Genomic DNA, 23,910 nt, shown 5'->3' on the forward strand with positions numbered 1-23,910 from the left:
GGATTTAATAGAGAAGTTTACATAAGAATTTATAATACTGAGTTTTTCTATACAAAAACAGGGAACCCTCATGTAAATCCTACAAAGTTTGTTAAATTAATTTCATAAAATATTTTATCTTATCCATTACTTCTACAAAGTTATGTATTTTGAAGTCCTGTGTTCTAACTTGTTGATACATATATATATAAACTGTAAACTTATATAATTTATATTCTTAACCAACAACCATACTGAATTTTTTTACTGTTTCTATTCAATTGATTGTATAACTGAAAACTCAGTACGATCTTATTTTTACGTTTCCCATGCGCCATTTTATAAGTCTTGCCTAATTGCCTTAGCTACCATTTCCAGAATGTTATCAAATAATAGTACCAATAGTAAACTATCAGTCTCCATCCTGACTTTTTAAAGAATGCTTCTGTTATGAGGTATTAGCATTTTTATTATAGAAAGGTTGCATTCATCTAATCCTTTCGTACTAAAAGCTTTTCATGAAGTCGGAGCCCCTGGTTGGTGCAGACAGTTCAGCGCTAGGCTGCTCACTGAAAGGTTGGGGTTTCCCATCTGCCCCGAGGTGCCTGAGCAGAAAGCCCTGGTGATCTGTGTCGGGAGATCCCAGCCGTTGGGAACCCTGGGCCACAGCCGTGGGGTCGCCGTGAGGCAGCGCTGACTCAGGTGGGACTGGTTTGGCTGGTGTTTCGTGCAGACACCTGAAGATCATTTGGAAGAAATTCAGATGACATTTAGTCCTTTATCGAGATGGTCATGTAGTTTTCCTCCACTGATCTATGAATATATTTAATTAAATGATTACGGTTTCTAATACTGCACCATAATGAAACACCGAGAATACAATCTGCATGGTTACAGTAGTTTCTTTAAATAAACTGTTTTATTCTGTTTCCTAATACCTGATCTAGTAACAGCCACTTTAATTTTATTATCTGCTTACTATCTTTGATCAGATTTTTATATCTGTGTTGTTACTTTGGATTCATAGAAACAGCGCCTATTTTTCTCTACGTTTTAGGACAGTTTAAATAGTATCAGAATTACCCATTTCTTGAAAGTTCTTACTCCTGTGAGGTTATCTAGGCCTAGACACTCCCTCTATTCCTTCCATACAAACTTGGAGTCCCTCAGTGAGTCATTTACTTTATTCAGGCTCTCTAACTGATAATGTTACAGGCCTATACATAATTATGTTTTAATTGAGAAAAACAAAATACGTACTTCATAGGGGAAAGTTTTTTGATTGTGCAAAACAAAATACTTCATAGGAGAAAAGGAAACCACAGATGCTTTCAAAACCTATTAAAATCCCGCTGTAAATAATGCATAGAACTGGACAGAGAGTGAACAAGGAAGTAGAAGTCTTGAACAACACTGTTAACCAACTACTCCTAAAAGACAACTGTAGAAAACTTCACCCATCAAAAGCGAAATACACATTCTTCTTAAGTGCACGTGGAGTATTCTCCAGGATAAACCATATGTTAGGCTATAAAACAAACCTCAATAAATTTAAAAGGAGAGGAGTAACACAAAGTATATTCACCAGTCACAATGGAATTAAATTAAAAATCAATAACAAAAAATCTTGGAAATTCACAAATAAGTGAAAATTACAGTACATTCCTAAGTAAACAATGGAGCAAAGGGAAATTAGAACTACTGACCCAAATGTAAATGAAAATATAACACATCAACACATATAGGATAAAGCTAAAGCCATATTTAGAGGGAATGTTACAGCTTTAAATAACTATATTAAAAAAGAAGGAAAATCTCAAATCCACAATCTAGCCTTATTCCTAAAAATGAGAAAAAGAAAAGCAAACCAGACCCAAAACAAGCAAAAGGAGAAAAATAATAAAAAATACAGCAGAAACAAATGAAATAATAAAAAAAAAAGAGCAAAAATCAATGTAGCCAAATGTTGGTTATTTGAATAGAGCAGTGAAATTGACAGATCTTTTTGCTAGACCAACGAAGAAAAAAACAGAGACTCAAATGTTCAGAATCAGGAATGAAATAGGGGACATTACTATCAATCTTACAGAAATAAAAATGATTAAAAAAGAATGCTGTGAACAACTGTATGGCAGGAAATTAGATAACATATGAAATGGACAAATTCTTAGAAACTCACAACCTACCAAAACTGACTTAAGAAAGATGGAAACTTGGAATGGACTAATAATGAGTAAAGAGACTTAATTAGTAATCAAAACCTACCCACAGAGAAAAGCCCAGACCGAGAAGGCTTCACTGGTGAATTTCAACAAGTATTTAAAGAATAAATACTAATCCTTTGTAAACTCTTCAAAAATATAGAAGAGGTGGGGGAACACTTACCAACATGTAATGTAAAGCCCATATTACTCTGTTATAAAACCAAAGATATGTCAAGAAAAGAAAACTACAGACCAATACCTCCTATGAACAGAGGTGCAAAAATCTACAAGAAAATCCTACCAAACTGAATCCAGCAACATATAAAAAGGATTATTCACCATGACCAAGTAGTATTTATCCCAGGAATGCCTGACTAGTTTAACGTCCAAAAATCAATTCAAGTAGTATACCACATCAGTAGAATCAAGGACAAAAACTACATGGTCATTTCAGTAGATAAAAATAGCATTTAAAAGTCCAATATCTTTGTGATAAAAACACTCAATAAACTAGAAATAGGAGGAAACATCCTCAACCTGCTAATGGGTATCATCAAAAATCTCAGAGCCTACAACAAACTTGATGGTGAAATACTGAATGCTTTTCCCCTAAAATAAGGTGGAAGCTAAGGATTCACTGTATTGCCGCTTCTGTTCAACACTGTGCTGGAGGTTAGAGCCAGAGAAATTAGGCAAAAAAGAAAAAAAAAAAAAAAAAAAAGCAAAAACACTCATATTGGAAAGAAGTAAAACTATATCTACTTATACATGACAAGGTGGTATAGTTACATAAATTATCTGACAAGTGAACTTTAAGCCAGATTGTATTACTGGAGATAAACAGGGATGCTAGTCATGATAAAAGTGTTAAATGGAATAAATACATAACAAACCTAAGGATGTGGATCTAGAGTATATAAGGAACTCTCACAGTTCAACAATAAAAACAAAAACATATCCACACAAAAAGTGGAAACAACCCAGAGGTACATCATGAATGGAGAAGCAAAATGTGGTATAAACCTACAATGGAATATTATTTGGCAATAAAAAAAATAGAGTGCTGATACATGGTAGATTTTTACTAGCTTCTACAGTCTGAAATTGATCGAACATGCAGTTAAGATACATTGATAATTATTGGTGATTGGAATGCGGAAATTGGAAACAAGGATCAGTAGTTGGAAAATATGGCCTTGGAGATAGAAACAACAAACACTTGGTGGAATTTTGCAAGACTGATGACTTCTTCATATCACTTGCAAATTTTGCCGAAGATCATTCAAAAGCGCCTGCAGCAGTATATCAACAGGGAACTCCTAGAAACTCCTAGAGGCAGTTATTTGGACAGAACAAGGGGATACTGAGTGGTTTAAAGTCAGGAAGGGTATGTATCAGGGTTGTATCCTTTCATCATACCTATTCAGTCTGTTTGCTGAGCACATAATCCGAGAAGCTGGACTATATGAAGAAGAATGGGGCATCAGGATTGGAGGAAGACTCATTTACAACCTGTGTTACACAGATGACACAGCCTTGCTTGCTGAACGTGAAAAGGACCTGAAGCACTTACTAATGAAGATCAAAGACCACAGCTTTCAGTATGGATTACACTTCAACGTAAAGAAAACAAAAATCCTCCCGACTGGACGAATAAGCAACATCATGATAAAGGGAGAAAAGATTGAAGTTGTCAAGGATTTCCTTTTACTTGGATCCACAATCAACACCTATGGAAGCAGCAGTCAGGACATCAAAAGATGTATTGCGTTGGGTAAATCTGCTGCAAAGGACTTCTTTAAAGTGTTGAAGAGCAAAGCTGTCACCTTGAAGACTAAGGTGCGCCTGACCCAAGCCATGGTATTCTCAATCACATCATATGCATGTGAAAGCTGGATAGTGAATAAGGAAGACCAAAGAAGAATTGACGCCTTTGAATTGTGGTGTTGCCGAAGAATATTGAATATACCACGGACTGCCAAAAGAACGAAAAAATTTGTCTTGGAAGAAGTACAACCAGAACGCTCCTTAGAAGCAAGGATGGCGATACTGCGTCTTACATACTTCGGACATGTCAGGAGGGATCAGTCCCTGGAGAAGGAGATCATGCTTGGTAAAGTACAGGGTCAGCAGAGAAGAGGAAGACCCTCAGCGAGGTGGATTGACACAGTGGCCGCAACAATGGGCTCAAGCATAAGAAGGATTGTAAGGATGGCGCAGGACCAGGCAGTGTTTAATTCTGTCGTGCATAGGGTCACTATGAGCCAGAACCGACTTGATGGCCTAACGATAACAACAACGACTTCTTCATTGCAGATACTTTTTTCAACAACATAAACAATACTTGTGGACCTCGTCAGATGGAATACACAGGAATCAAACTGACTACATCTGTAGAAGGAGACAATGGAGAATCTCAGTATCATCAGTCAGAACAAGGTCAGGGCTGACTTGGGAACAGTCAACTGCTCAAATGCAAGTTCAAGTTGTAGCTGAAGAAAATTAGAGCAAGTCCACAAGAGCCAAAATAAGACCTTGAGTATATCCCACCTGAATTTAGACACCATCTCAAGAATAGATTTGACGTACTGAACACCAATGACTGAGGACCAACAAGTTGTGGAATGATATGAAGGATATGATACATGAAGAAAGCAAAAGGTTTTTTTTAAAAAACAGGAAACAAAGAAAAAACCAAAGTAGATATCAGAAGAGACTCTGAAACTTGCTCTTGAACGTCCAGTAGTTAAACCAAATGGAGGAAATGGTGAATAAAAGAACTTAACAGAAGATAAGAAAGGGAGGCCTGAGAAGAGAAAGTTAAATATAATGGTATGTTCAAAGACCTGGAGTTAGAAAACCAAAGGGGAAGAACATGTTCAACATTGCTAAAGCTGAAAGAACTGAAGAAAAAATTCAAGCCTTGAGTTGCAATATTGAAGAATTTTATGGAGAAAATATTGAACAATGCAGGAAAACATCAAAACAAGATGGAAGGAATACAGAGTCATTATACCAAAAAGAATTGGCCAACGTTCAACCATTTCAGGAGGCAGTGTATGATTAGGAACTGATGGTACTGAAGGAAGAAGTCCAAGCTGCACCGAAGGCATTGGCGAAAAACAAGGCTCCAGGAATTGGCGGAATACCAGTTGAGATGTTTCAATAAACAGATGCAGCGCTGAAAGTGCTCACTTGTCTGTGCCAAGAAATTTGGAAGATGGCTTCGTGGCCAGCAGACTGAAAAGATCCTTATTTGTGCCCATTTCAAAAAAGGTGATCCAACAGAACGCGCGAATTATTGAATATCATTACACTTGAGTAAAATTTTGTGGAAGGTCGTTCAAAAATGGTTGTAGCAGTACATTAATAGGAAACTGCCAGAAATTCAAGCTGGATTCAGATGAGGATGTGGAATGGGGGATATCATTGCTGATGGCAGATGGATCTTGACTGAAAGCAGAGAATACCAGAAAGATCCTTACCTGTGTTTTATTGACTACGCAAAGGCTTTGACTGTATGGATCATAACAAATTATGGATACACTTCGAAGAATGGAAATTCCAGAACACTTAATTGTGCTCATGCAGAACCTGTGTATAGACCAATAGGCAGTTGTTTGACCAGAACAAGGGGATACTGCATAGTTTATAATCAGGAAGGGTATGTGTCAGGGACTAAGGTGTGCCTGACCTAAGCGATGGTGTTTTGAATCTTCTCAGGTGCATGCGAAAGCTGGGCAGTGAATAAGGAAGACCGAAGAAGAATTGATACCTTTGAATTATGGGGTCGGTGAAGAATATTGATTATACTGTGGATTGCCAGAACAATCAACAGATCTATCCTGGAAGAATTACAGCCAGAATGCTCCTTAGAAGGGAGGATGGCGAGACTTGTTCTACGTACTTTGGACATGTTATCAGGAGGGACCAGTCCCTGGATAAGGACATCATGCTTGGTAAATTAAAGGGTTATCGAAAAAGAGGAAGACCCTCAAGGATATGAATTGACACAGTGGCTACAACAGTGGGCTCAAACATTGCAATGATTGTGAGGATGGGGCAGGACCGGGCAGTGTTCCGTTCTTTTGTCCATAGAGTTGCTGTTGGAATCAGCTCAAGGGCACCTAACAACAGCACAACGACATGGCTCTAATCTGCTGTGATTTTTGGTAGCCTCAAGAAAGTTAAGAAATATAAAGAATAAATGTTTAATGGCTCTAGCAGTTAGGAGTTTCTGACTGGGAAGGTGGGTCTCACTTCATTATTTGGCTAATAGTGGAAGCAAATAATTAGAGAATTATTGGACTTATATTCCTCAAAGTGCACATTGGATTACCTCTAGTTTAAAAAGTACAATTAATTGTTTTCAGGTAAAAAGACTAGTATGCTTCCCCAGAAAAATAGCAAAAAAAATTGTTGCATTTTTATCAAATCTCTAAAGTTATGGTTTTTATTTTTAATCAGAATTTCGTTGAGTTGAATGGAAAGAGTCTTCATTTTATACTAGGAAAATGCTTTTGTACTTCAACCATGTAAGTGTATTTTCTGTCTATTCTCCTAAATGGAATTTATCAGCATTTTGTTGCTTTGTCTTTGTGCAGTCATGTTGGGTATAGATGAGGAATAGTTGTTATTTGCCACATTGAAACACAAACCTTAAAATCAGTGAAGTATTCACTGTAATTCATATTTACCTAGGCAGCCTACTATTTAAAATATGATTCCTGGTGAGCGTTGTAGTCTTAGCCTTAAAAAAAACAAAAACAAGAAGAAACAAAACCATTACAGTCGAGTAGATTCCAACTCATGGTGACCCTCTAGGACACAGTAGAACTGCCCCACAGGGTTTCCAAGTTGGTAATCTTTATGGAAGCAGACTGCTACATCTTTCCCTCATGGAGCGGCTGATGGTTTTGAACTGTCGACCTTTTGGCTAGCAGCTGAGCACTTAACCACTGCATCACCAGGGCTCCTTGCTTCGCCTTAGAATTCAGTATTGAGATGGAGTGGGTTTTCCTGTGAGTATTCTTGATGATTGACAGGAAGGTGAGGGAGTCATCACCATGCCTACCCGTGATTATATATATATTTCCCTCCTGTCCTGGGAGATCCTACTTCGTGATGTCTACGTAATTAGTTGGTTCCAGTTGAACAAACTGGAGTGTAATGATCAGGTAAATGGAGATAGAATACATTAATGTAGGCTAAGGTGGAAAAGACCTGAGGGAAAAAGTCATCAAAATTTTATGGCATCGTTGGAACATCTTCAGGTTTACCCTAGGTGTCCATAGGAATTACACTAATTTAAGGTCAAAACCTCATGCATTTACTTCTTCTACTTTATATGATTTACTTTCAGCCTTTTTAATTTTTGAAAATAGTTCAAGTTCTTAATTTGAAGAAAAGAATCACAAAATCTGTGAATGGACTTGCTGCTAATGCTGTCATTGATCCTCGAGTTGGGTTGTTTCTAGGGTCAGGCTCGTAAGCTCTTTTTTGGGTGATAGCTGAAAAATTTTATTCTCTCTCTCTCTCTGTGTGTGTGTGTGTGTGTGTGTAGTTCAATGGTTTATTTAAATAACACTTTCTTAAATTATCTTTCTTAGTAGTGGATATTTTAAGAGGATGGCAGACATAGTCCATGTTTCCCAGTTGGTCCTTAAATAGGTCAGAAGAATTTCAAGTCATTGAGATTGCAATAAAAATTCTTAATTCACTCATTCTCTCCTTCTCACGCACACACATTGTCATTATTTAATATTAATATTCATGTTTAATATTAATTTTCCTTATCAACAACTTTAAGTCCCATGGAAAAGCCTCTGAATAGTGTTCGTAATAATGCATTTAATGGGAAAGGAAGAACTGGCTTTATTAATACGGATTTTGAGTTCTGGTAATTAAAAGGTTTTCAAAGGCATGCTTGCTTTAAAACTTGGTATTGTTCACTTTACTCTTAAAAGTTAGCCTTTAGCAACCCTTTTAGGTTAAGAATACAATGTATCTACCTATGCAAATTTGAAACACTGGACTTTCAGTGAAGAGCTAGTTCATCACGAGAAGAAAGCGTTTAAGGTGTATAGACATTTCCTTTTCTTTTCATTTTTGCTTTTATTGTCTTTGGAAAAACTTATTTTGTGGAAACATTATGCTGTATCAATTTTAAATGTTTTGATTGTCTTTGGCTTGCTGAAATTACTTTCCCTACATTTTTGGCTAAAATGGGAATAGGATAGGGTTCCTGGTAGGTATTTGTTCACGTTAATATGGCTCATCAGGGACATTATATATAATTGGTGACCCTGCAGAACAGTGGCGGGAGGCTGAAGAGAATTATTTAGCTTTAGTAATGGCTCGTCTGGGAGTTGTGCGCTAATCAAGGAGCCTGAGTGCTAGCAGTGGGAATGATGGGAATTATGACGATGATGACATGTAAGCACGTCTGTGTGAGAACCGGACAGGCAATGAGTTAATCAAGAAGTGTATTAAATGGCTCCCATGCTGCTTCATTATTATCTGCTATCGTGCCTGTCAGGTTGCGTATTTAAAAAATACAGTTATTTTTGAATTCAGTGTGTATCTGAACTGAATTCAGCCACCATTTTTTTGGCTTCCAATAAAGTAACCTCAAATTACATTATAATACAGATTGCCAACTGTGCTGACAGTGCGATTTGTGTTTTAAAGTACAGTATCTCTTTTCTTTTTAACACTTTAATGTAAACCTTTAATTTCAGATTCATTTGAAAAATTATTTGCTTTGCCTTTTTGTACATTTGTTGTAAATACTCTGGCTTATTTTTACGGTGTAAAGGATTTGGTTTTGAAAGTTAGATTTATGCATCTTTATTTTTTAAGATGAAAAAATAATTCTAATATTCCAGAGAGACATAAATATTTGACTGCATGAAGCTATGACAAATCAAAGCGTTAATCTTTTCCCCCATCAAAATGCTTCAGAATCAGGGTAGAGTGGCGTGTTGGTGGAAATCTCCTTTGCTTTAGTGGGTGGTCTCTGTGCCAGGTAGACCCATTGTGTGCCCAGCATGGTTAGAACCACCTGTCATGCAGCTATCCATTAGAGATGCGAGACATGTACGTATTTGGGGGAACTGGAACTAATATGTTGCCTTTTAGAAAATAAATTGAAATTGCAGGGTAAATCCATGAGCAAACTGGGTTATATCTGTAGGCAAATTTATAGAGTTACTATACGGATGAGCAAATGCAGTTTATTTTTTATTATAAGTACTGCCAAATTTAATAAAACTTTCTACCAAATGTGACGTTCATGTATTATCTTAATTAAAGGAATATTCTGGGCAATACTCAAAAGTGTTAACCTGTGGCTCGTTGTTACTGAAATTCATTATCTGTGGAGTCAGTATTAGTGGTTGCAGCATCAGAAGTAAAACTGCAACCAAGACCCTTCTTTGGGTGCTGTGAGCTTAGCAGGTTAAATTGTCAAAAAACCAAAAAACAAACAAAAAAACTGTCAAATCTTCTTAAAAGACACATAATTTAAGCCTCATGGGATTAAAGGTATACCAGTCATCCCAGTCAGGAAAGGCCTGTGCCTTTATTCAGCAGTCAGGGGAAAATAAAATTTGGACAGGAAAAGCAGGATTTATAGTAGTATCTTCATGTACGAATTATTTTATTCATATATGTTTGTGTACCTTGCTATTAAACTTTAATAAAAACATTCTAAGTTCTTTTAAAAATCTATGGAAAGGAAAAAATTCTCAGCAAAAGGAAAATTCTCAGCAATTATGTATTTAAAATATTCTTTTTATTTTGTCCATTCCTGCCTTTAACTCCTCTTTTCTATTTATGAATCTCATTTTCTCTGCTGAGTTTTACATGAATTCCATCTTGCTATCTTTCAAATCCCTAACAGACTCCGTCTGTCCAGCCTAGGGATTACCTGGTCAATTGCATTTCAAAAAATTCCAGTCACTATCCCCCCTCCCAAGATTTTTTAATTGACTCTTTCATATCCATGTGTTCTTATTTCTGTCTCTTTTTATGTCATCATTGGTTTTTTTTTGAAATGGAAAATAAGCTTTGATTTGTATCTTTATATACACAACATAGCTGTGGGAAAGTCTTTTGATAAAAATATAACTTTATCTGGAGTTAATTCATGCTTTCAGTTACCAAATTTTTGACTGTCTTAGCATTAGATTTCTTAACGCGTTTTGAAATTTTGGTCTGTAGGTTCATTTTTTAGTGAAAGTTTATAATTTTTGTTTTCTTTTTCTTCCTTTTCTTCCCTCCCTCTTTCACCTTCCCTCCTCCTCCTTCCTGCCCTTTCCTCTCTTTTCCTGGTATCTTTTTTTTTTTTTTTTACCTCATCCCTGCTCCTCACACCGCTTCCCTTTCCAAAAAATCCGACTTCTCCCTGATCAGGAGTTTTGTAGTTGCCTTCACCTGGGATTTTATATTCTCAATCCATATCCATTTTTCATGATGATAGTTTGAACACATGACAGAGCTTGGCATAGAGCTGGTTCGGATTTTGACCCTGTGACACGGGTTGTGTTTTCTACCTCCCTAGTCTCACAGCTCTTCAGGAGCTAGTGGCTCCTTTCAGGGATGGGGTGGCTGCACCTTAGGCTGGCCCCTGCAGAACTTCAGTGTCTGCATTTTGGATTTGACAGCTCCTGCTTCGGGATCTGGGGCCCTATAATTCTAGTTCATTGTTTTTTGCAGTTTTTTCCTGTTTTGAGTTCACAAAATGTTTACCATGTATTTCCACTGGCCTTTCTTCTTGGTTTTCTTTTCTAGGTTTTATTTGTCATTGCTGTACCTTTAGAATAGAAAGTGCTTTTGAAGTACGAGCTCACTGTGACATCTTTTTGTGTATGTGTGTGCTAAGTTTAATGAAGTCTTCAAAGACTAGAGAAAAATGCCAGAGCACATACTGGTAGTTTTGCTCAATATCAAGCATTAGTTTATCTAAATTACCTAGCTGATAATCTAACTTGTTTTTTAAGTGATTAGTTACAGGGTAGATTGGGACCTAATCTGTGAATCAGCACTGCTTAGTTTGTCTGGACACTGTTTCGCTAACTCTAGCTCTCTAGCTATGTAAGCAGTGCATTGGCTGACCTGGGACAGCTTCCTTTGATGGGTGCTGCTGCTACTTCTAAGTGGCCACAGTGATAGCTGCCAAATTAGGGTAGCAAAGGGAGAAGTCCTGCAAGCATCTGAGTTGGAGCGTCTACTAAGGAAGACAGATACATGCTCACTATTGCCATCTTCAGTCATTAATTTATTCAACAGATGCACTGAAAAGCATTGTCTGGATGCTGGAATTAGGGTGTGGTGTCTTCGGGGAAGAATTTGTAGGCTTTCTAAGGGCAGGGAGCTTGTTTTTTAATGTGAGAGTGTTAAGTTCAGATAAAATTCCTTATAAATAGTATTTGAAAATGTCTTATTTTGTAAACAACTTAGTGTTTAGTTGTTTCCAAGCTTACATTAATCATATATTAGTTTTGTTTCCAAGCCTATATTGCATTCCCAGAATGGTTATTAGATATTTTAATAAAAGAGACTTTATAATTAAATATAACGGTATTTTCAGTGAACTGTTCTAATTAAGTGTTATGGATCCCTGGGCTACACTGTGAGACTCAACTGAGATTCCCTGCACGTGGCAGAGGAATTCAGTTTACAACTGCAGAAACCTATTTGTGAACGGTTTCTTTTCAATAAGAAATGTTTCCAGATATCGATCTTAAGATACTGTGTTTTATTTCTTAAGGCGTGTTAGAGTGTTCCAAAAGAGTTGTCTGTTCTTATAATATTAGCTTGTATTTTATAGGCAGTGACAAGTAATGAACATTTAACAAATGTTGATTGTGCCCCTACTATGTGAAGGTCCCATGTCTTTTGAGCTGGGCAGATATATGGTCCCTGTCCTCATGTCGCTTCCAGTACAGTGATAGATTTTTATATGAATATAAGGTTTTATTTCTCTAGAGTAAATAACTAGGAGTGGGGTTGCTGGGTCATATGGTAAGTATATGTTTAACTTTACTAGAAACTTCTAAACTTTTCTAGAGTGGATGTAGCATTTTGTATGCCTACTAGTAATGTATGAGTTCCAGTTGTTGTACATCTTCTCCAGCACTTTGTATTGTCGGTATTTTAAATTTTCACCAGTCTAATAGGTGTGTGGTGGTATCTCATTTTGGTTTTAATTTGTGTTATTGTAATTGCTAATGATGTCGAACATCTTTTCAGGTGCATATTTGCCATCCTTATATCTTTTTCAGTGAAGTCTCTGTCCCCGTTTTGCCCTTTTTTTAAATTTTTTTTTTTTTTTTATTTCCTGCTGTTGAGTTTAAAGAGTTCTTTATATATTCCAAATACAAGTCCTTTGTTGGATATATGATTTGCAGATATTTTCTCCATTCCGTAGCTTGTCTTTTTATTCTCTTGCAAAGCAAACATTTTTAATTTTGATGAAGCCCAATTTATCATTTTTTTTCTTCTATGGAGTGCCACTATGAACCTGTACATAGTTCCAGGCTATGAAGATTTTCTTCTAAAAGTTTTATAGTTTCACCTTTTACATATATGATCCATTTGGAGTTAATTTTTATGTGAAGTTTGAAATTTAGTCAAGTTTTTTTTTGGGGGGGGATGTGTATGTATATAGATTAAGAAAAAAATCTTTTTTCCTAATACTAGTTGTTGAAGAAACTGTCCTTTCTCTATTTTATTAGACACACAAGCGGCTCTTGTGTGGGTCTGCTTGTGTGGATTTATTTCTGGACTCTCTTCTGTTCCATTTTTTTTTAAAATAATTTTTATTGTGCTTTAAGTGAACATTTACAAATCAAGTCAGTCTGTCACATATAAGCTTATATACACCTTACTACATACTCCCATTTACTCTCCCCCTAATGAGTCAGCCCGCTCCCTTCTTCCCAGTCTCTCCTTTCGTGACCATTTTGCCAGTTTCTAACCCTCTCTACCCTCCCATCTCCCCTCCAGACAGGAGATGCCAATATAGTCTCTAGTGTCCACCTGATACAAGTAGCTCACTCTTCATCAGCATCTCTCTTCAACCCATTGTCCAGTCCCCTTTATGTCTGATGAGTAGTCTTTGGGAATGGTTCCCATCCTGGGCCAACAGAAGGTTTGGGGATCATGACCGCCGGGATTCTTCCAGTCTCAGTCAGACCATTAAGTCTGGTCTTTTTAGGAGAATTTGGGGTCTGCATCCCACTGTTCTCCTGCTCCCTTAGGAGTTCTCTGTTGTGCTCCCTGTCAGGGCAGTCATCTGTTGTGGCCAGGCACCATCTAGTTCTTCTGGTCTCAGGATGATGTAAGTCTCTAGTTCATGTGGCCCTTTCTGTCTCTTGGGCTCATAGTTATCGTGTGACCTTGGTGTTCTTCTTTCTCCTTTGATCCAGGTGGATTGAGACCAATTGATGCATCTTAGATGGCAGCTTGTTAGCATTTAAGACCCCAGACGCCACAGTTCACAGTGGGATGCAGAATGTTTTCATAATAGGGTTTATTATGCCAATTGACTTAGAAGTCCCCTTAAGCCCTAGTCCCCAAACCCCCGCCCTTGCTCTGCTGACCTTTGAAGCATTCAGTTTATCGCGGAAACGTCTTTGCTTTTGGTCCAGTCCAGTTGAGCTGACCTTCCGTGTATTGAGTATTGTCCTTGCCTTCACCTAAAGTAGTTCTTATCTACTAACTAATCAGTAAAAAACCCTCTCCCACCCTCCCTCCCTCCCCCCTCTTGTAACCACAGAAGAATGTGTTCTTCTCAGTTTATACTATTTCTCAAGAACTTGTAATAGTGGTCTTATACAGTATTTGTCCTTTTGCATCTGACTAATTTCACTGAGCATAATGCCTTCCAGGTTCCTCCATGTTATGAAATGTTTCTCTTCTATTCCATTGATATATGTGTGTCTCTCCCTTTGCTAATGCCACATTATCTTGATTACTGCATTTTTAGAGTCTATGTTATATTGGGTTCCTCCAATTTTATTCTTTTTTATTTTTATTTCTTAAGAGTTGTTTTATTTATTCTGGTTCCTTTGCCTTTCCATATAAATTTTAGAATGAGCTTGTCTTTATATACAAAGAACCCTGCCAGGATTTTGATTGAAATTGTGTTGATTATAAAATCATTTCATTTGGGGAAAATTATCGTCTTTACTATGTTGAGTCTTCCAATCCATGAATATGGTATGTCTCTTGATTTCTTTAGATCTTATTTGATTTCTTTCATCAGTGTTTGATAATTTTCAACATGCAGATCCTGTACATGTTTTGTTAGATTTACACCTGTGTTTTAAAATTTTGGAGGTTTTTCAAATTGTATTGGTTTTTAAGTTTTGGATTCCAGTTGAACATTACCAGTAGCACAAGTATGATTAATGTTTCTGTGTTGGCCTGGTATCTTGTGATCTTGCTAAACTCACCAGGAGTTTTTGGGTAGATTCCTTGGGATTTTCAGTGTAGATAATCGTGTTGCCTCTGAACAGGGACAGATTTATTTCTTCCATTAACAATGTGTATGCCCTTTTTTTTTTCTTTCCTTAATATTCTGGCTAGGAATTCTAGAACTGTGTTGAAAAGGAGTAGTAAGAGTGCCCATTCTTGCCTTGTTACTGATCTTAGTGGAAAAATATTCATTCAGCGTTAAGTATACTGTTAGCTGTAGATGTTTTGTAGATGCCCTTTATCAGGTTGAGGAAAATCCTGTCTTCTCCTAGTTTGCCAAGAGTTTGTTTTAAATCATAAATGAATGTTAAATTTTGTTTTATGCTTTGTTTGAATCAATGGATATGATGTTGTGTTTTTTTTCCCCAATGTAATATGACATTTTGCATTGAAAGAATGATCGATTTTTAAAAATATTGAACCAGTCTTGCATTCCAAGGATAAATAAAAAATCCTGCTTGGTTGTAGTGTTTAATTATTCTTTTTAAATATATTGTTGTTGTTGTTTGCTGCTGTTAACAACAGTACACAGTGACTCACGATGACCTCATGCGCAATGAAATGAAACGTTACCTGGTCCTGAGCCATCCCCATGATTGGGTACAGATCAGACTGTTGTGATCTAGAGGGTTTTCATTGGCCGATTTTTAGAAGTAGGTTGCCAGGCCTTTCTTAGTCTAGAAGCTCTGCTGAAACCTGTGCAGCGTCATAGCAACATACAAGTCTTCACTGACGGATGGTGACTGTTTATGAGGTGCCTTGGCTGGGAGCTGAACCCAGGCCTTCTGAATGAAAAGCAAGAGAATTTTGCCACTGAAAGACCACTATTCTCTCCCTATGTGAGATACATATTACTGCATTAGATTTCCTATTATCTTTTTGAGGATTTTTGCATCAGTGTTAATGAAGGGTGTTGGTTTGTAATTTTTCCTTTGGGTAGTGTTGTTAGTATCAGGATAATGATCTCATAAAATGCATTGGGAAGTAGTACTTCTCTCCTCTTTTTCCCCTTTTCTATATGAGATTGCATAGAATTGGTTTGATTTCTTCCTTCAATGTTTGGTAGAATTCTCCAGTGAAACCAACTAGGCATACAGATTTCTTTTTAAGAAGATAATAAACTGTGAGTTCAATTTGCTAAATAGTCTTAGGAATATTCAGGTCACCTGTGTCATCTTGAGTGAGTTTTGCTTGTCATTTTTGATGACTTGGTTCATTTCATGTAAGTTGTTCAGTTTATGTATGTAGAGGTATTCTTAAAATTCCTTTATTTTCCTTGTAATGTTTATGTGGTCTACAGTGATAACCCCTTTGTTATTTTCGATACTGGTAATCTATGTTTTCTCTTTTTTTTCTTTTAGTCTTATTAGAGGTTTATCAATTTTATTGGTATGTTTGAAGAACCAGCTTTTGGTATGATTGATTTTTTAAAAAATATATTTTATTTTATTTTTGTTGTTGTTGAGAGTATACACAGCAAAATATATACCAGTTCAACAGTTTGTACATGCACAATTCAGTGAGATTGATTATATTCTTTGAGTTGTGCAAGCATTCTCACCCTCCTTTTCTGAGTTGTTCCTCTCTATTAACATGAACTCACTGCCCCCTAAGGGTCTCATCTAATCTTTCAAGTTGCTGTTGTCGGTCTTATCCCATATGGACAGATCTTAAAAGAGCATGATGCTCAAGGCAGATATTCTTCACTAGTTAAGCAAAACTATTGTTTGGTTTTAGGAAAATTTCAGGGGATATTTTTGGTTCAAGGTTTCCAGATTGTTTCAGGTCAATAGTTATAGGGATTCCTTCAGCCTCCGAGGCTCAAGAAAGTCTGGATTTCATAAGAGTAGGAAATTGTGTTCTGTGTTTTCCCCCTTGGTTTGATTGGTTTCTCTCTATTTTTTTTTTTTTTTAAATGGTTGTTTTTGTATGCCATTGAGTTGATCTTGACTCATAGTGACCCCATGTGACGGAGTAGAACTGTCCCGTAGGATTTCCTAGGCTGAAATCTTTGTGGAGGCGAGTTACAAGGTCTTTCTCCCACAGAGCTGCTGGGTGGGTTTGAACCGTCACCTTTCGGTTAGCAGCCAAACGCTTAACCATTGTACCACCAGGGCTCCTTCTATTGTATTACTCTTTTTGATTTTGTTGATATCTGTTTTTTATTATTTTCTTTCTTCTACTTTTGGTTTATTTTGATTTTTTTTGTTTGTTTTTAGTTTCTTAAGGCAGGAACTTAGATAATTGATTTGAGAGGTTTCTTTACATAGCACTTAATGCTGTAATTTTTTCTCAAAGCACTGATTTAGGTGTGTCCCAGAATTTTTAATACATTGTGTTTTCATTTTTTGGTCAGTCCAAAATATTTTTTTTTAATTTTCCTTGAGACTTCTTCTTTTATTCATGGATTATTTGTAATTGCTTAATTTCCAAGTGTTTTGGAGAATTTTTTCTTCTTTTCCTATTTTTTTTTTGTGCTTTAGATGAAGGTTTACAGAGCAAATTTGTTTATCATTTAACACTAAACACACATATTGTTTTGTGACATTGGTTGCCAAGCCCACTACATGTAAGTACCAGCTTTCCTGTCCTCTCCTGCCTTCTCGTCCTTGCCTCTGGGCTGGTGTGCCCATTTAGTCTCGTTTTGTTTTATGGGCCTGTCTAATCTTTGGCTGAAGGATGAACCTCAGGAGTGACTTTGTTGCTGAGCTAAAAGGGTATCCGGGGGCCATAGTCTTGGGATTTCTCCAGTCTTTGTCAGACCAGTAAGTCTGGTCCAAAAGACCTCTTAAAGTATTAAAAAGCAAAGATGTCACTTTGAGGACTAAAGTGCACCTAACCCAAGCCATGGTATTTTCAGTTGCCTCACATGCACACGAAAGCTGGACAATGAATAAGCAGGACAGAAGAATTGGTGCCTTTGAATTATGGTGTTGGCAAAGAATATTGAATGTACCATAGACTGCCAGAAGAATGAACAAATTTGTCTTGGAGGAAGTACAGACGGAATACTCCTTGGAAGCAAGGATGGTGAGACTTCATCCCATGTACTTTGGACATGTTTTCAGGAGGAACAGTCCCTGGAGAAGGACATCACGCTTAGTAAAATAGAGGGTCAGTGTTTATCGTTGTCTAATACTCCATTGTGCGTATGTACAACAGTTTGTTTATCCATTCATCTGTTGATGGGCATCTGGGTTGTTTCCATCTTTTTGCTGTTGTGAACAATGCTGCAGTGAACATGGGTGTGCATATGTCTATTGTCGGACAGCTCTTATTTCTCTAGGATATATTTCTAAGAGTGGGATTGCTGGATCATATGGTATTTCTATTTCCACCTTTCTAAGGAAGCGCCATATCGTTGCGAAAATGGTTGTACCGTTTTGCATTCCCACTAGCAGTGCACAAGAGTTCAGATCTCTCTGCAGCCTCTCCAGCATTTGTTATTTTCTGTTTCTTTGGTTCGTGCCAGTAACGTTGGGATGAGGTGGTATCTCGTTGTGGTTTTGATTTGCATTTCTCTAATAATGGCTAGTGATCACAAGCATTTCTTCATGTGTCTGTTAGCTGCCTGAATGTCTTCTTCGGTGAAATGTCTGTCATATACTTGCCCATTTTTAAATTGGATTGTCTTTTTGTTGTTGAGGTGTTTTATTTTCCTGTAGATTTTAGAGATTAGACCTTTGACAGGTTTGTAATAGTCAAAAATATTTTCCTAGTCTGTAGGTTCTCTTTCTATTCTTTTGGTGAAGTCTTTTGATGAATGTAATGGTTTAATTTTTAATTGTTTTAGCTTATCTTTCTGGTGTTTGTGTGTCATTAGTTATGGTTTGTGTCCTGTTTAATGCAGTGTATTAGGGCCTGTAGCGTTGTCCCCATTTTTTCTTCTATGATCTTTGTAATTTTTGGCTTTATATTTAGGTCTTTGATCCATTTTGAATTAGTTTTTATGTATGGTATGAGGTGTGGGTCCTGTTTCATTTTTTTGCAGATGGACATCCAGTTTTGCCAGCACCATTTATTAAAAAGACTCTTTTCCCCATTTGGTGGACTTTGGGCCTTTGTTGAAGATCAGGTGACCGTAGGTGGTTGGATTTACATTTGGGTTTTCAATTCTTTTCCATTGGTCAGTGTGTCTGTTGTACCAGCAATAGACTGTTTTGACTACCGTAGCTGTATAGTGCATTGCAAGGTCAAGTTGTGGGAGTCTTCCTGCTATATTCTTTAATAGCACTTTACTTATCAGGGCCTCTTCCCTTTCCGTATAAAGTTAATGATTAGTTTTTCCATCTCTTTAAAGAATACTCTTGGTATTTGGATTGGGATTGCATTGTATCTGTAGATTGTTTTGGGCATAATTGACATTTTCACAACGTTGAATCTACCTATCCATTAGCATCGTGTGTTTTTCCATTTATATAGGTCTCTTGGTTTCTTGTAGTAGTGTTTTGTAGTTTTCTTTGTATACGTCTTTAGACCCCTGGTTAGATTTATTCCTAAGTGTTTTTTTTTTTTTAGGGATTATTAGAAATGGTATTGTTTTCTTGATTTCCTTTTCATTGTTCTCTTTATTAGTGTTTAGGAATCCAACTGATTTTTGTATGTTTATCTTGTATTATGCTACTCTTGCTGAATCTATTAGTTCCAGTAGTTTTCTCAGGGAGTGCTTTGGGTTCCGTATGTATAGTTTCTTACTGGGAAGTAGGGATGGTTTTACTTCTTCATTACCAATTTTGATGCCCTTAATTTCTTTTTCTCGCTTTATTGCTCCATCTAGGACTTCCAGCTCAGTGTTAAATAGGAGTGGTGATAAAGGGCATCCTTGTCCTGTTCCTCCTCTGAAGGGAAATGATTTCAGCCTTTCTCCATTAAGAATGATGTTGGCTGTTAGTTTTGTATAGATGCTCTTTATTATGTTAAGAAATTTCCCTTCTATACGTCTTTTATTGAGAGATTTTATCGGGAATCGATGTTGGACTTTGTCGAATGCCTTTTCTACATCGATTGAGATGATCATGTGATTCTTTTTTTTTATGTGGTGGATTACATTGATTTTTCTAATGTTGAACCATCCTTGCATACCTGGTATGAACCCCACTTGGTCTTGCTGTATTATTTTTTTGATATGATGCTGAATTCTATTCACTAGTATTTTGTTGAGAATTTTTGCATCTGTATTCATGACAGATATTGGTCTGTAATTCTGTTTTTTTGAAGTATCTTTGCCTGGTTTTGGTATAAGGGTTATGCTGGCTTCACAGAATGAATTTGGCAGTATCGCTTCTTTTTCCTTGTTCTAAAATAGTTTGAGTAGTACTGGTATAAAGTGTTCTTTGAATGTTTGGTAGCATTCTCCATTGAAGCCATCTGGGCCAGGACTTTTTTTTTCTGGGATTTTTAAAATTATCTTTTCAGTCTCCTCTCTTGTGTGTCTGTAAAGATATTCAACTTCAGTTTGTGTTAATTTGGGTAGGTAGTGTGTTTCTAGAATATTGTCCATTTCCTCTAGGTTTTCAAATTTGTTGGAGTATAGTTTTTCATAGTACTCTGTTATACCTTTTTTTTTTTTCATTTGGGTCTGTTGTAATATCCCTTATTTCATTTCTAATTTGGGTTATTTGCTTCCTCCCCTGTTTTTCTTTTGTTATTTTGACCAGTGGTTTGTCAACTTTGTTGATCTTTTCAAAGAACCAACTTTTGGTTTTGTTGATTCTTTCTATTATTTTTCTGTTCTCTATTTCATTTATTTCTGATCTGATCTTTATTATTCCTTTCTTCTGGTGACTTTGGGCTTCTTTTGCTGTTTTCTTTGTATTTGTTTGAGTTGTAGCTAATGGTTTGATTTTGTCCTTTCTTCTTTTTTGATGTGTGGATCTGTTGTTGTAAATTGACATCTGAGCATTGCCTTTGCTGTGTCTCAGTGGTTTTGGTATGATGTTTTCATTGTCATTTGATTCTAGGAATTTTTTTATTCCATCTTTGATTTATTCTGTTACCTAGTGCTTAAATCAAGGTGCTATTCAGTTTTCGTGTTTTTTCATTGTTCTTCCTGTTATTTCTACTTTTGTGGCATTGTGATCAGAAAAGATACTTTGTATTATCTCACTGTTTTGGATTTTGATGAGGGTTGCTCTGTGGCCCAAGATGTGGTGTACTCTGGAGAACGTTCCATGTGCATTAGAAAAAAATGTGTACTTTGCTGCTGTTGGGTGGTATGTTCTATGTATGTCTATGAGGTCAAGTTGGTTGATTGTGGCCTTTAGATCTTCTGTATCTTTGTTGAGTTTCTTTTTAGATGTTCTGGCCTTTACCGAGAGTCGTGTGTTAAAGTCTGCTGTTATTGTGGGGCTATCAGTTTCTCTTTTCAGTGCTGTTAGAGTTTGTCTTACGTATTTTAGAGTCCTGTCATTGGGTACTTAGCAATTTTTATGTTTTTGTTTTCATGATGGATTGTTCCTTTAATCATTATGTAATGCTCTTATTTTTCTTTTATGGTAGATTTTGTTTTAAAGTCTACCTTATATTGCCACTCCTGCTCTTTTTTGGTAGCTGTTGGTTTGATATGTTTTTTCTCCATCCTTTGATTTTTAATAAATTCATGTCTTTGTTTCTAAGGTGTTTTTCTTTTAGACAGCATAATGATGGGTCCTGTTTTTTTCTCCATTCGTCATTCTCTCTTTATGAGTACGTTCAAGCCATTTACTTGCAGGGTGATTATTGATAGGTGTGAGTTTATTGCTGTCATTTTGTTGTGCCTTTTTTATGGTGCGGACATTTTCTTTGTTGCTCTTACTCTTGTGTGCTGAATTCGTTTTGTTTGTATATATATTTTTTGTTTCTTTAGTTTTTCTAGAATTTGTGTTTACTGAGACTATGTTTTTCTTCTTTTAGTTTCATTTTGATGAGATTTCTTTTCTTTGTGGTTACCTTGAAATCTATCCTTATCTTCCTATGTTGAACCAGTCTTTTATTACTTTATATTGCCTTGACTTCCTGTCTGTTTGAAAGTTCTATACTTACACTGTTTACTCCCTTTTTTATTGTTCTGAAGTTGTTGTCATTTACAGATTGATCTCTCTGGTTCCCTGTTGTAAATCTTTTGTCTTTGAGGGTTCATTAACTAGGTTGGTATCTGGCTGATGTGATTTTGCATCCTAGATTCAGGCTGTTGTCTGGTGTTGTTGGTTCTCTAACTGAAGGATTCCCTGTAATAATTCTTGTAAGTTTGGTTTGGTTTTTACATATTACCTTAGTTTCTGTTTATCAGAAAATGTCCTACTTTTGCCACTATATTTGAGTGGGAGTTTTGCAGGATATATTTTTTTGACTGGGAATTTTTTCTTTCAAGGTTTTGTATATGTCATCCCATTGCCTTCTTGCCTGTATGGTTTCTGCCAATTAATCAGAGGTTTCCCCTCTGTATGTGACTTTTCGTTTTTCTAAAGCTGCTCTCAGGATTCTTTCTTTTTGGTTTTAGTGAATGTGATTATGATATGTCTTGGTGATTTTCTTTCATGGTGTATATGGGGTTCATTGGGCTTTTTGGATGCTCACCTTTTCATCTTTGCTGATACTACAGAAGTGTTCTGTCAGCAAATCTTCAACACATTACACAATGAAATGAAGAAAAGGAGAGAGAGAGGACAAACAAGAACAACAACAACAATAAAAAAACAAAAATAATTAAACAAATAAATAAAAGGGCACTGGTCAGTGATGGCGGTGCAGACCCTGAGGGGCTGCATGCAGGTATTCTCCAGCTGAGTTGCACTGGAGACAGGGCTAGCTGAGTGGGAGAAAGTAAAGGAAGTAAGGGAGAGAGACAGAAGTAACAAAAACTACGACACCACACACACACACACAAAAAAGTGTCATAAAACGAACAAAACTCCCCAAAACAAACAGAAAAAAAAGAGTACTGAAGGGGCTGGCTTTGGTGGGGGCAGTGCACACCCCAGCAGCAGTGAGCTTGTGTCTCTCTGGCTGAGAAGACTGGGGGATGGGAAAGCGTGTATCCATGGTTACTGGGTGCTCTGTCTTCTGTCCATAGCTCTGTGATGTTGCCTTCCTGTACTTTATGTCCCTGGTCTTTGGTGGCTGAGGTCTAAGATGGCGAATCCCAGTGGCAGTGAGCTGGCATCTGTCTGGTGGAGCAATTGTGGCTTCTTGGAAAGTGGCGGAGGCCTTATACAGGGAAGAAAGGTGGAGGGTGGGAAAGTATGTATCCGTGGTTATTGAGTGCTCTGTCTCCCGTTGGGAGTTCCTTGAAGTTGCCTTCTCATATTCCGTATCTGTGTTCCTTGGCGGCTGTAGTTCAAGATGGCAAATCCCTGTGTTAGGTGATAGGGCACCTCCACTCCATAGCACTTCTGGTTCTCTCTTCTCTGTTTCTTATTCCATTTGGTGCTTGACTGAGTTCTTTATTCCTTCATTTGGTGCTTAGGGTTCCAGGATTGACATTTGTTTCTGCTTTACTCGTTTTTTTGGGTCTTTCCTGCAGAGGGATGGCATGGTGCTTCTGTCAGTAGAACCATGTTGGCTACTCTAATCTTTCTGTTTCTGATTTCCAGTTTAATTCCATTGTAGTCAGAGGATGTGTTTTGTATGATTTCCATATGGTTTATCTTAGTGACTGTTTCATGTGAAACTGAAAAGACTGTCTTCCTCTGTTCTTCTGTGGAGTATTCTGTCAGTGTCAATTAGTTACAGTTGTTCGATGGTGTTGTTTTGTTCCCCTATATCTGTGTTGATTTTCTATCTACAGTATAACCTGCAAAAGCCAGAACCTATGGTAGCAGAAACCATTAGAGAAGGAAAACTATAATACTTTCCACTAATAAGAGCGTTAGAAAAGTGGTAAGACCTCACCCTGTCAAGGTGGAAAGCTTGTAAGGCACAGAAAAACAAAGCAGTCCTGTCGAGTTCTGGTTCTCACTGGTTTAACTGTATTAATCTATTACCAAGAGAGGAGTGTTGAAGTCTCCAACAATAATGGGGTCGTAGTCTTTTTCTCCTTTCAGTCCTTGCTTTATGAAACACTGTTGTTAGGTGCATACACCTGTTATCATTCTGTAATCTTCCTCTTTATCCCTTTTAATTTTCTTTATTTTGAGGTCTACTTTGTGTGATATTAGACATTCAGCACCCCCCCCTTTTCGTAGTGTTTGCATGATATATTTTTCTATTGTTTTATTTTTAACCTACCTATATCATTAAGGAAACTCTGGTGGCATAGTGGTTAAGT

General features: G+C 36.9%; 1 protein-coding gene across 7 annotated transcripts in view; it reads left to right on the plus strand.

The window, feature by feature from the left end:
* The window catches only part of PCCA (propionyl-CoA carboxylase subunit alpha), a 534,561-nt gene that overhangs the window by 65,755 nt on the left and 444,896 nt on the right, over nt 1-23,910 (plus strand). The window contains exon 1 of one of the 7 annotated variants that reach the window (XM_049867230.1): nt 6,067-6,142. The exons of 5 other annotated variants lie outside the window; for them this stretch is intronic. In XM_049867230.1, coding sequence (XP_049723187.1) covers nt 6,068-6,142 — 75 coding nt within the window. In that variant the 5' untranslated portion in view covers nt 6,067. Of the gene's footprint in view, nt 1-6,066; nt 6,143-6,650; nt 6,719-23,910 lie in introns of those variants that run through there. One more of the 7 variants, XM_049867231.1, reaches the window with a different exon arrangement.

Source organism: Elephas maximus, chromosome 23 (assembly GCF_024166365.1).
Source record: "Elephas maximus indicus isolate mEleMax1 chromosome 23, mEleMax1 primary haplotype, whole genome shotgun sequence".
Classification (NCBI taxonomy): Eukaryota; Metazoa; Chordata; class Mammalia; order Proboscidea; family Elephantidae; genus Elephas; species Elephas maximus.